Source organism: Aegilops tauschii, chromosome 6 (assembly GCF_002575655.3).
Source record: "Aegilops tauschii subsp. strangulata cultivar AL8/78 chromosome 6, Aet v6.0, whole genome shotgun sequence".
NCBI classification, from domain to species: Eukaryota; Viridiplantae; Streptophyta; class Magnoliopsida; order Poales; family Poaceae; genus Aegilops; species Aegilops tauschii.
Window position 1 is genome coordinate 81,328,433 of NC_053040.3, and position 12,596 is coordinate 81,341,028.

The window sequence follows — 12,596 nt, forward strand, 5'->3', positions numbered from 1 at the left end:
GTATTCCTTGGATTGATTGTATGTGATATACATACGAACGGAAATGTTTTTTTAGATCCACCGTGTGGGATGTACATACGAACGGAAATGATTGGGTTTCGGTGCCTCGCCCGATCGCACACTCACTTGGCGATGGTTCCAAATGCCATCGCGGAAAAGGGTTAAAAACCGTGTATATAGCACCGACGCGTACCAGTGACTACTCCACGGCCTCCGCTTATAGGGCACAGTTTTTGGGCTTGGTCCTCTTCGCCATGGACCAAATGCTTTGGAAGGCTTGGGCCCCACCGAAAGTCAAGTTCTTTGCTTGGCTCGCGCTTTTGGATAGGATCTGGACTGCTGACAGATTGAAGAAGCGAGGGTGGCCTAACTGTGGCCCTTGCCCTTGTGCCGATGGGTGCAGGAATGTGGCCCTCATCTTTTCTTCAAATGTCGCTTCACTCTCAGGCTTTGGAACCTGGCTATTCAGAAATTTCGCATCCACGACATGGACACGTCCGCATGGCACTTGTTCGACTCCATTCAGGCCTAGTGGGCGAGCACGTGCGCCGCGGCACCACCGATAGAAAAGCAAAGGCATTGATTACCATGCTAGTGTCATGGGTCATCTTGAGTGAGCGCAACACAACAGTGTTTAGGCAAAAGAGCGCAACTCAACAAATCTTGCTCAACATCATTGTCGACGAGGCAAATACGGGTCTTTTTTATTGCGAGAATAATTGTCATGCCTTAACATGGGTGCGTGTTGTAACAAACTCTTTCTCCTCTTTATTTAATATATGAGGCAAAAAATTTGTCTCCGTTTCAAAAATATATATGCTATGAGTAACATCACACATATCGATACAATATGAGTCTATAGCCTAATAAATAAAATTTTGTATGACACCACACATAGTCTATGAATATGTGTATGTTACTCTCCACAGTGGCTAGTCGAAACGGCCGTTCTGCTGGCCCACATCCCACATCTGAGCTCGTGTGACCAGTGGGTTTTATATTTAGGAACGGAGGGGTGTGTGTTATCAAAACTCGCTTTGGCACATGGAAGCACACAATCCTGCCACCGAAAAAATATTTTGAAGTGTGAAAAACTTCCAAACAAAAAAGGTATATACATCTCGACATTATATGTGTGCATGTTAAATTTTAAAGAAAACCGATATTTTTTGTGGCTTGTGTAAAAAGACAAAAAGATGTCTTGTGAAAAACATTTTTTAACGTTAGATTTTGTCTTTTTCACACGCGACACATAACTTGTCGGTTTTTTCGCGAAACGACTTTGTGAGGATGTATAATATCAAAATGTATACGTCAAATTTTTGTTTGGAAATTTTTGACATTTTAAAATACGTTTAAAACACATTTTAAAACCAGAAGCGCGCGCTCCCGCGTGCCAAAACGCCACTCTGTGTGTTATCATCTTTTTTGGGAAAAAAGGATTGGTACCATCAATATATTGCTTCTCATTACATAGAGTTTCAACACATATTCCATTTTTCTAGGCCTTGATCGCTATGCAGTTTGTCCGGTGTAATTTTTACGAGTAAAAGTAAGACAATTACCACCATAAACGCAGGAGAGAACAGAGCTGATCCAGCCACCATAAACAAGCCAAGCTCACCAGTTTGTCCGAGGGTAATTTACGAACTAATACCAGCAATTGAACGAACTTGGCAAGCAAGCGGTAAATCTAATCTCCGCAACATAGGCAGGCGTTCATACAACTGTTGTACATCCTCATACTGTTCAATATTGCTGACAGCCAGCTTGTCTGTTTCAGGTATCGTCACGAAAAAACAACACAGTTTAATTTAATCGAACCTAAGGAGCTGATATTACAAGCAAAATTAATTCAGCCCAAAGTCATTTCTGGTGCAATTCACCGTCTTCAGAAATGGATTCACACGCATCACTGTCGGAAGGGAACAAATGCAGCTCCCAGCTGTGCATCACACAGGGTGTAGGCTTCCGGGCTTAGCTTCTTCTGAAACTTCTCTTTCAGATTGAGCCTCGTCACGGTTTGCAGAGCCCGCGTGCAGAATCTACGCACCTCCTGGCGACGCGACTTGTTTTCGGGCATCTTTGTGAGGATTTCCTGCATCAGCTCGCACAGCAGAGCCATATGCTTCTTCAAAACCTTTGATGCGCTCGAGACATCGTCGCCGACCCAGGATTTCAATATGCAGTCCACCAGCTCCAAAGTTTGAACTCTTCGGTATTCAGCCTTGGTGCTGCCGATCTTCTGTAGAGCAAAGCCGAAAAGCTCCCGTCCTACCCAGGGGTTCCTGCGGACAGCCTCCTTCACAAAACCAATCTTCAGCCGCGATTTCTTGTTGCTGAAGTAGTCGTTCAGCATGTACTGGAACTTATCGACCACACTTGCAAGTTCCTGCTTGGAACAACCCTTGGAATTGATAATCTTCAGAATCCAAAACGTGGCATTTTGGGCCGCAGAAGCAACTTCTTTGTATCGTGACCGTGATGCCAGATGCAGAGCCTTCTGCAGCAAACTTTCAAGTCTACTAAGTTCGACATCAAAGCCTTTTGGACATTCTTTTGCTTTGAATATCCTTTTCTGCAATATACCACCAATACGTTGCCTGAACTGCTCATTGCCATCGGCGCTATGTGATTTCACAAAAGCTTGCATTAAGAAAGCATACACATCCAGCACCAGTTTTTTTCCTGCAAAGTTGGGAGACAGATGGTTCAAGAAAAAAAAATTGCATAACATAGGTAGATCACATAGAAGAAAACAATTAATACAAGAACACATTAAGATAAGCAAAAGAGAAGAAAACAAACACCTCCAATGCTGTTAAACATTAGATGGTCAAAGTTCTGCATGTTAGTATATTTTAACAGATAAAAAAGGCAAATATAGTTTTGTCCACAAATAGCTATCTAACTAGAAAGTGCAAGCTACAGAAAATATCAACACAATAAAATAGGCTTTTGTATGCCTTTCATCGGAATGGCAAACCCAAACTAATGATCTACTCCCTCCATTCCTAAATATAAGTCTTTTTAGAGATTCCATTACAAACTACATACAGATGTGTATTCATTCATTTTGCTAACGGAGTGATACACAATTACAAGTGTCATTTTAGCTGATACACGACATATAGACAACAAAAATAAATGAGTGGGAATATACCTGGATTCCTCTGAAGATATATCTCCAGTAAAGTAAGCACGCGAAGCTTAAATCGCATAAGTTGAGATTGCTGGGTTTCACTACCAGGAAGGTTGTTTCGCTCCTTGAAAATCCTCGCAATATAAGGATCAATACGGAACATAGCATCGTCGTCCATACCATCTGAATCATCTGAATCTTCCCCACCTTTGGTAGCTTCTGCCTCATCTCCATCTTTTGCCTTATTGTCGACTGTTTCTTCCAAATCATCCTGATCCTCATCTACTTCATCAGCTGAATCATCTTCCATTTCCTCATCCATTTCATCTGGGGCATCATCAACATTCCCAACATCCGCATCTTCCATTTCATCATCATCTTCGATATCAACACGAGCCTCATCTTCATCATCATCGCTATCTGTTTGACGACGGGAGCCTTTCAAATCTATCTTTACAACTCTCAGCATATCAAGAAGCCCTGTTTCTGTAATCTCATCACTGAACACACGGAAAACCTGTGGTTTCAAAGAGAAGACGTAGTTAGTTACAGCAATAAAATACTCCCTCTGTACACTAATGTAAGACGTTTTTGCAGTTCAAATTAATGTACAGAGGTAGTATATGCCAAGAGTTTCAAAAAAAAGGTGAGACGAGCATATTGTCTGCTTCCATTTTGACTGATACAGATATGGAAAATGTACATTTCATGTTTAGGAATGATGATGAAAATATATTACATTGACTGAAAGAGGCACAAATGATTAAGATGAATGCACTCTACTTATTTCTTAGTATCATCACTTTAGATTTTTCAAAATTGTAAAAGTGCCAGCTGCTATGAATACTTGCCTGTTCAATGGCAAAACACACGGGGCCAGATACATGAGGCAAAACAGAGAGAAAAGTCTGCACAAGTACATCAATAGACTCTAATGACCCATCCTCATTAGGCTCATCTGACCCATCCTCATCAGACTCCTCTGTACCACCCTCAACAGATTCCGGCGCACTGGAATTGTCGCACTGAGCAATTGAAGGAAATGTTTTCTTGCAACATATAATCACATCAATTGCAGCCTCCCAGAACTCCTCTGGATGGAGCAGAACTTGCAGCAGTAACTGAATAAGGAGATAACGTATCACGTGCATTTTAGTTGAATCCAATCCAGTGCCAATTTTTCTTTCCTGATCACGCAGAAAGAAACCACAGATATCAGATAAAGACCCAACAAGGATATGCATGAAGGAACATCAATGATAATTTACAGAACTGTTAGTTTCAAACAACACTACAAAAATTCCATGACTCTCACATAAGCAAACATAGAAGGATATCCAAAACAACAGAAGAAAGTAATGCACTTCTCTTTGGTCACAGGCTATCACATTGTCAGAAAGTATTCATGCAATCCTCTAATGGCACAAGTTCGACATAAGAGCAGCTACAGTGGTAAAAAGGTAGCCCTCTCTTATGCCCTCCACATCTACTATCACATTGTCAGAAAGTATTCATGCAATCCTCTAATGGCACAAGTTCGACATAAGGGCAGCTACAGTGGTAAAAAGGTAGCCCTCTCTTATGCCCTCCACATCTACAGATGATAATAATATAATGTTGCATTTGTTTAATCCATAGCAACATTTCACACACACACCGACATATATGCACAACCAAGTAGGGCATGTGTACACCTCAAAAAAAAAACATGCTCACTACATCATCTTTGCAGACCAATAAAACACAATCTAGAGCATATAAGCAATGAATAAGCCAAGTGGAACAGCAAGCAGTCACAAACCTCCTGGAAAAGTGCAGATTCCGTAGCCAGTGTTTTCTTGAATGCATTATCATCATTGCTGCTCAAGGTTCTGAACAGTGAAACTGAAGGAATATTGCACACAGTGTTAATGAAACGCATGAAGTAGAAGCCTAAGTCATTAGACTTAACCCCGCTAACATGCAAAGCCTCGTCCTTTTGTGCATCTTCTAGTAATAACTGAAGTTGTTCGATGCATTCATTGCGAAGTGATGTTGATATAGCTGTCTTTGGCCATTTGAACTTCTCTTGCAACTCAAATGATGTCACCTCAGTTCCTAAAGAGGCTGAGAACAGACCTTGGACTGCAAAGAATTTTAGTATCTCAGTCTGCACCTGAAATTTTTCTTCAATACACTTGATCATCTCAGAATCTGTCAGCGAACTTCCTTTAGATGTAAGCTTCAGATTTTTCAAGACAAATGGAATTGTATTGACCACCCAACTCTTCAGAAGGTCAGCGTTCCCTTCGCCAACAAGTTCCTTATCTTCAATTGAGCCAACTTCTGAATTCTCATCAGTTGTCTGACTTTGATCAGATGGTTCATCTGCAACAGAACCTTCATCCACAAAGAGTGCCATCAAATTTTGCACAAGATGCAAACAATCTTGGCCATTCTGGATCTTGGCGATCAACCCTTTAACAGTTTTTGTTTTTGTCAGGCTGTCAAATCTTCCAAAGCTATACTTCTGCAAGTTGATGACAACAGCAACACAACGATCATTGTCATTGCTTACTAAACTGACTAATTCTTTCAGAAAATGTTGACCGGCATTGTACAACCACGATGAAGCATTAGACAGAATGTCCATCAATCCAAGAACAACTTTGCTGGACAGAATTACTTGAATAGATGATGGAGATAGTCTTGGTAGGAGATCAATAATTATATTAAATGCTAGATGCTTCCGGTCGTGAGATGAGAGCAGCAATGATCTTTCAATAATAACCTCACAGAAATTGCGTAGGTTCTTTTTTGAATCCTCAGAGGAATTGCCTTTCTTACTCTTTTTGTGCTTTTTGCTAGAACTCGTATTGTTATCACTCTGAGAAGCTTCCTCCCGGATGAGCATGTCCGTGATAACATGCCATATACTATGAATGCGTGGAAGACAAAATGCAGATTCCTGCATAAGTTTACAGCAGAACAATTAAAGGATCAACCAGCAAATGCCACAAAATATACAACATTTCAAGAACATAAGAACATACACTGATTATTTCAGATAGAACATAAGATGTTAAAACTTTATTGAAAGTTCCTCCTGAAACTTAAAATTGCTCAAAATTACCTTAAAACAAGCAGCAAGGGATAGAAGATGCTCTTCTGTGAAAAAATTGTCAAGACTGAATGGATATGGCAGAAGCTTCCCAAATATCTCCCTCTGAACATTACTTCTTTCTTGGAACTTCAAAGCCAGGAAGAGCGCATCTGGATCTCCAACATTAGCAGCTCTGTTGAACCAAACTTGTACACAAGGGGTATCTAGAACCTCAGAGAATATAGCTTCATCTGGCAGCTGCAACACACAGAGAAGTTACAAAGAAACAAATCAACCAAGCGATCACATATGGGAACCATTCACAAATGACAAATGTACAAATATTAGTTTTGTTCTTTAATTCCATTTTACCACAAATGGAAATAGAATGTGCGATTGCAAAAACTAGTATAGTGCCAGCAGCCATATGCGCATAGCCAATACTGCAGTGCTGGGTTCATAATGGTGGCCTATTTGTAAAAAAAAATTGTAATTTCTGTCTTTGCATGCTTATCTACAAAAATAAATGACACCAAAGTTACTGGTTTTTGCATTTGCCCCCTGATTTACAGCTAGATTGGGTGGGGGTGGGAGGTAATAGCTCGTCAGAAGGCTTAATAATGACCAAAGGCAAAAGCGAAAAATGATGGCATATTTGTGAAGGATACAGATGTATATTGATGAAACTATTTAGCAGAGGAACATCCATTCATGCCTCTACACTAAAATAATACAGGTTTCAAACCAAATAAACTGCCAATTTTGGTTGATGCTTAAAACCAATATATTTCCTTCTTCAACGAGCCATCAATAAAAACAAACCACATAAAAAAAGATAACAAAAAACAAGCAAGGGAGGTAAGCACACTACAGCAGAAAAGACTAGCACACTTCTCTGGGGTTCTAAAAACACACAAACAACTGGTAAAAAAATAAATATTCATGTTAGCTTGTTTTGGCTGGTAGTTACTTGACTGCTTAGCATCCTAGTACTTTATACTTGATATACTTGACACGAACACCTAGTCCAACTCACTATCGGACTCAGAATTAAGGTTACTTATTTTTAGAATGTCTTGTCAACCATGTGATACAACAACCTCATGTAAATCAGGGCAGAGGCTATGGTCACAGATTTGTTGTACAAATAAGCAGATTGAAAGATCAGATGGTGATGTAATCAAGGATTGAAATTGCTGCACCACAGTAACACCAGTTTTTTTTATTTTGCGACATTTGTTGAGTTTATTTATTTATTTTAAATATTTATCAAATTCTAGCAGGAAAAATATGTTCTCGATGTCCACCAGCAAATAGCATAGACTGCCATGGGCTGCACTGATGCTGTTTCACCTTTCAACGGACACAAGAAACCTTCCATAGCATGCATGATATTTGTAGTTCTACTAGAAGATTAGAGCACTGCATGATACAAAAATTGTTAAGCATGCACCTATGGTATGTACCTTCCTGGTTAAATCCAGAATCAATGCAACCGCAGGCTCGGTGAGATATCGTTTCTTATTTCCAAGTTGCACAACCTCTGTAACAAAATCCCTGAGAATAGGAGAAGACTTATCACGTTTCCACTGTCCTAAAACCCTTCCAGACCTTGCAAGTGATCCGAATCCAAAGAGGCGCCCCAAAAGATTGTCCTTAGCTTCCTACAACGGAATGAGCACTGGAGAATTAAGCTGACAGTACAGTGGGACAAAAGAAATGTGCATCTAATCATGACGCAAGTTACCGGTCCTTTCATGGAAGCCGAATATTCCAGCAAAGCAGGTATCAACTTCATAACGGCTTCGACGCTGATCGCTTTAATTGATTGGAGCACAGCTGCGAGACCCAACGCAAATCCTTGCCTTGCAAACTGCAAATAAGAACCCCGAGCATATAGCAATTAATTGAAGTGTGTCGCTGCAGTTTAATCATTCCATTACATCACAGAACGTAGGTTCTGTCCTAGACTCAGGACAGCATTCCTAACCTCTCTAGAGGAAGAGATACCGCGGATGAGCCGCCGGATGGCATACCGCACGGCGGGCGCGCAGTTATCCAACCCGTCCTCCTTCTCGGCCTCCATCATCTGCGAAGGGCCGTCGTCGCGATCCCCCTCTTCCCCCTCCCCCTCCTCCCGCGCGGCCTTCTCCTTCTCGTACGCCCTCTGCACGTCCCGGAGCTCGGCCACCAGCGCCTCAGCCGCGGCCTCCCTCAGCGAGGCCTCCGGCGACGCCAGGTCCCTGAAGACATTCATGTGGAGCCCCGGCCCCGCCACCACCGGAGCGGGCGCGGGCACCGGGACCACCGCCGCGGCCTCCTCCGCCGCCGCGGCGGGTGCAGGCGCGGGCTGCGGCTTGGGGGCGGCGGCGGCCTTCTCCGCGGACTGGCGGTGGCGGTCCTTGTCGAGCTGCTTCCGCTGCTTCCTGACCTCCATGGCCAGCTTCTTCTTCTTCTTCGCCGGCACCTCCCCCGCCGGGCCCGCCGCCCTCGCCGCGGCCTCGTCCTGCGAGGAGTCCGACGCGGCGGGGCCGAGCTCCGCCAGCGCCGTCGGGGGCCGCTTCTTCCCGGCCATCGGATAGGTTGGTTGGTTGGCTGGGTCTCCGCGCCCGAGCCGCCGTCTGCTGAGGTTTATGCCCGAGAAGAGACGGGACGGCCAAGCTTGGGGGAGAGGCGCGGCCTACTACTAGGGTTAGGGTTTTTGCTCCCGCCCCCCTCCCTCTTATTTTTTCCCCTTCTACTGAAGCCAGCCCAAGCCCACCACCGTGTCACGGGCCGCGTGCTCTATAGCCCAGTTATCCCGGCCCGAGACCATCAGGCCCGTGAGCATTAATTCTCTCTGGCAGGTGGCGTCCAGGGCGGCGTGTGGGGCCCACGGAATAAGGCGACGGGGCGAGGAGAGAAGGAAAGGGGAAGGGGAACTGGGAAGCGTGTGTCGGCGCGGCGGAGCAATGGCGGACAAGCCGAGCCGGGCGCTGGTGCTGTACGCCGCCGGCCACGCGGCGCTGCTCGCCGGGGGCGGAGGGGGGAAGGGCCACCTCGACGCGTTCGCCTCCATCGCCTCCTGCGGCTTCCTCTCCGTCCGCACCCCCGCCGTCAACGGTACCAATCCAGCCCCCACCCCCTCTCGCGGTCCGCGCGGTTGCTCTGCTTTGCTTACCCCCCATTAAACTGAGAGGTTTCTGGGCTTGTCTCTCAACCTAGAGGACGGAGGGGACAGGAACAGCGGCACGATTCTCGAGCTGGCGCAGCTGCTCGACGTGTACGATGGCCTCTACCCTGCCAAGGTGTGATCCTGCTCTCCGGGTTTGCGTCAGGAGGAAGTAGCTGCAGAGAGGGTTTGTGTTTGCGGTGCTGATTGTATTTGTTGCACTTTAGGATGGGGAAACTGCCCGGGTGGATCCGCAGGAGCTAGTAGTCCCCAAGCTATCCGAGAGGTTGGATTGTGGTTGGTCTTTTGCCTTGATTATTGTTATTAGTTTAACCATTGTAACTGTGAGGACTGACTTGCTGGTGAAAATCCAGGTTTATGGGGCTGAGAGCTGCTATGGTCACCAATTGCCCGGGTGTTAGCTCATTCGCGGCGAATCTTGGCTTCCACGTTTTTGGAACTGAAGATTTCGCCGCTCAGTCAGGTTCAGGCAGCAGTTCTAAGGACACTAGAATAATCGACCGGGCGTTCACTCTGCTGGGATTTGCAGAGGGGAATGTCCAGGATGTGTCTGAATTCGATCTGGTCTTTGTGCATGCCGCAATGGAGAACACAGCCAGCAAGCTGGGGAAATTAGGGATGAAGACGGATCTCAACCGGCTTGACAAATTGGTGGCTTCCGTCATGGAAGCTGTGCCGGTTGGTTCAGCTGTCGCCGCCCGTATTCATGTGTCTGTGATCTTGAGCTATGGATCTGCTACTGAAAATAAGGAAGAGGCATGCCTCATCGTAAACTCTTCAACCGAAACTGATTCCGACTTGAAGTTACTCCGTCCACGCCAGAGCTACACTATGAAAGCAGGAAAGACGTTGGATGATGTCAGGTAAATATTGTTCTTGGCTAACAAAAAAATGTCATAACAGATGTTTTGAAGTGGAATCTTTATTGCAGAAAAATGCTCCTTTATATTCTGTATGTGTTTGATGTGAGTTGAACCATATCATGGCCTTCCATATATAATCTGTTTGTCATTTCCAGTCAATATTTCGGTGTACAAAATGACTCTGCAATGGCTCGTATCACAACCATTTAGCCATCTCATGAAAGCTAACAGCCACGTTTTGGTTTTGTGAAGTGAAGTTGAAAAATGCCATTCTAATGCATGACAGGACAGGACTAAATTATTTTACAGTAGATGCTACATCAGTCTATGTGCCTAATTTTGTTGTTTTACGCACTCAACCATGGAGCAATGTATTGTACAATGAAAGCACATCTGTGTACAATGACGCGTCTAGACTTACACAAATAACTTTATTATGCATATCCTGTAGGAATCATCATCCAATGCTACTGGCACAGTGGCAACAAGGAGTAACACGTTCTGATTTGGCCAAAGAGTTCTCTTTTGAGGAATTTATAAAGGTCTGCTTAATGCACTTTTTAGAATGTTTACCTGAATCATAGAAACTTTATCAAATAATACTGTATATGCAAGTTTGTTCCTGTGATCCTGTTTATTACTTCTGTTTCTTCAGTTGTTTATAATGAACAAACACTGCAGTTCTCCCTTTTTCTAGTGTGGGTACTGGTGCCAGCATTAGAAACATGCCAGTACCTTTTTTAGGAAATAGAGTTTGTAGATTAGAATAAGCCATGTAGTATTGATATTAATTCCTTGGGTAGTGGGCAGTTTATGTGATAATATAGTAACTATGGTATTACTCACCATGGCTGGTTACCCAAAAAACATCTTGTAGTAGGTATGCAGCATAAAATAATTGCTCATTTTCATTGCTACTGGATGGTGACGTGTATCATCTTTATAGGATGCCCTAGATGATTGTGACTGACCAGAATGAGTATGCTCCACAACAGTAAATCGCAGTAGCTTCTTTCCTGTAAAGCAGTTTCTGAAGGGGTCACACTAAATGGCAGCATTGCTATTGCTTTTACATTCTCACAGCTTCCCCGTCTGTGTGCTCATCTGGTCATGATGTAGAACCTATGCTTCCCACCATGTTATGTTTCTTTGTGTTTGAAGTTTTGGCTGGTGATTCTTAGTTATTTCCAAACACAGGTCTTACCATTTTTTCTCTTTAGTTTCAGTTTCCTTAAATCATTTAACTAACTTCATTTTGTAATGTAATCAACAGCGTGCCGGAAACTTTGCTATGCTTGCTGAGCGCTTTCTACATGAGGTTGCATTTAAGCTCTGGAAAGCGCCAAAATATGGAGCATAGTTCTGTCTGAGGAGGTTTTCTCTTAATAAGGCGTGGAATCACCTAATAAAAGAGGTGTTAGACAAGTACTTCTTTCAAATGGGTACTGCGGCAGATATTGCAAATAGATGAGTTCTGTACTCTCCTATGGTCCTCATTTGGTATCACCCATGCTCCATGCCGACGATGCCGTGGTACTGGGAACTCATAGGCTCATTACCAGTAGTAGTTACTTCGTTTCTGTTGTGAGCCTCTCTAACGCTTAACTTTCATGAAACAATGCCATTCTTCGCAGCTTTGCTTGAAATTTCTTAACGTGGCAGTTGTTTCTGCGTCTAGCTCTGTATCAGCTTCGTACCATGTGCGGATCACTGTATGTATTGCTGGAAATGATGACCGGCTGGAGCATCAATTTTAATAACAAATACCGGAATATGTTTTCCTACAGAAGGATAATGAATTTCTTAAGGCGGTACTAATCACCTTTACTTGCAGCTTCAGATCTGTGCTTTTACATATCAGCTTGTGTCCGCATGATTGTGCTCGTGTCAGTGTCAAGTATATACATGCAAACTTGCAAAAGGATTAGAATCCCTGTGGTACAAAATTATCCATCCGTATGTCGTCCTATATGTTGGCTATCCTGATTGAGTGCGCCAAGCAGGAGTAGTGCCACACCTTGTCGATGGTGGCCTTTCAATCTTGCAATATGCCGGTGATACACTTCTTTTTTAGGAATATGACCTCGATAAAGCTCGAAATCTGAAACTCTTGCTTTCAACTTTTGAGCAAATGTCGGGCCTTGTTATGAACTTCCATAAAAGTGAATTATTCTGCTTCGAAGAGACCAGACATATCTGGTTGTGCATAAGGTCAATTCTCGATTAAGCCCTCCTTCAATTTCACAGAGCTGTTTGTTCTTACACTGCTCTGTCACCAAGGCCTGTGCTTTGGAAAAATATAGGGCAAAACAGAATGAGCATGGATATATCAATGCG

General features: G+C 43.6%; 2 protein-coding genes across 2 annotated transcripts; one reads left to right on the forward strand and one right to left on the reverse strand.

Moving 5' to 3' along the window:
• Nucleotides 1–1,663: 1,663 nt before the first annotated feature.
• LOC109766332 (uncharacterized) lies at nucleotides 1,664–8,938 on the reverse strand. The gene is made up of 8 exons (XM_020325095.3): nucleotides 8,215–8,938; nucleotides 7,972–8,097; nucleotides 7,691–7,888; nucleotides 6,255–6,482; nucleotides 4,944–6,089; nucleotides 3,994–4,329; nucleotides 3,164–3,659; nucleotides 1,664–2,688 (listed from the first exon to the last, which is right to left on the reverse strand). The coding sequence occupies exons 1-8, from the start codon at nucleotides 8,797–8,799 to the stop codon at nucleotides 1,913–1,915; spliced, it is 3,891 nt and encodes a 1,296-aa protein (XP_020180684.1). The 5' UTR covers nucleotides 8,800–8,938; the 3' UTR covers nucleotides 1,664–1,912.
• Nucleotides 8,939–9,045: 107 nt separating this feature from the next.
• LOC109766334 (uncharacterized) lies at nucleotides 9,046–12,048 on the forward strand. Its single transcript, XM_020325096.4, has 6 exons — nucleotides 9,046–9,326; nucleotides 9,429–9,511; nucleotides 9,603–9,661; nucleotides 9,750–10,259; nucleotides 10,711–10,801; nucleotides 11,533–12,048. Exons 1-6 carry the CDS (start codon nucleotides 9,176–9,178, stop codon nucleotides 11,617–11,619), a joined length of 981 nt encoding a protein of 326 aa, XP_020180685.1. The 5' UTR covers nucleotides 9,046–9,175; the 3' UTR covers nucleotides 11,620–12,048.
• Nucleotides 12,049–12,596: the final 548 nt, after the last annotated feature.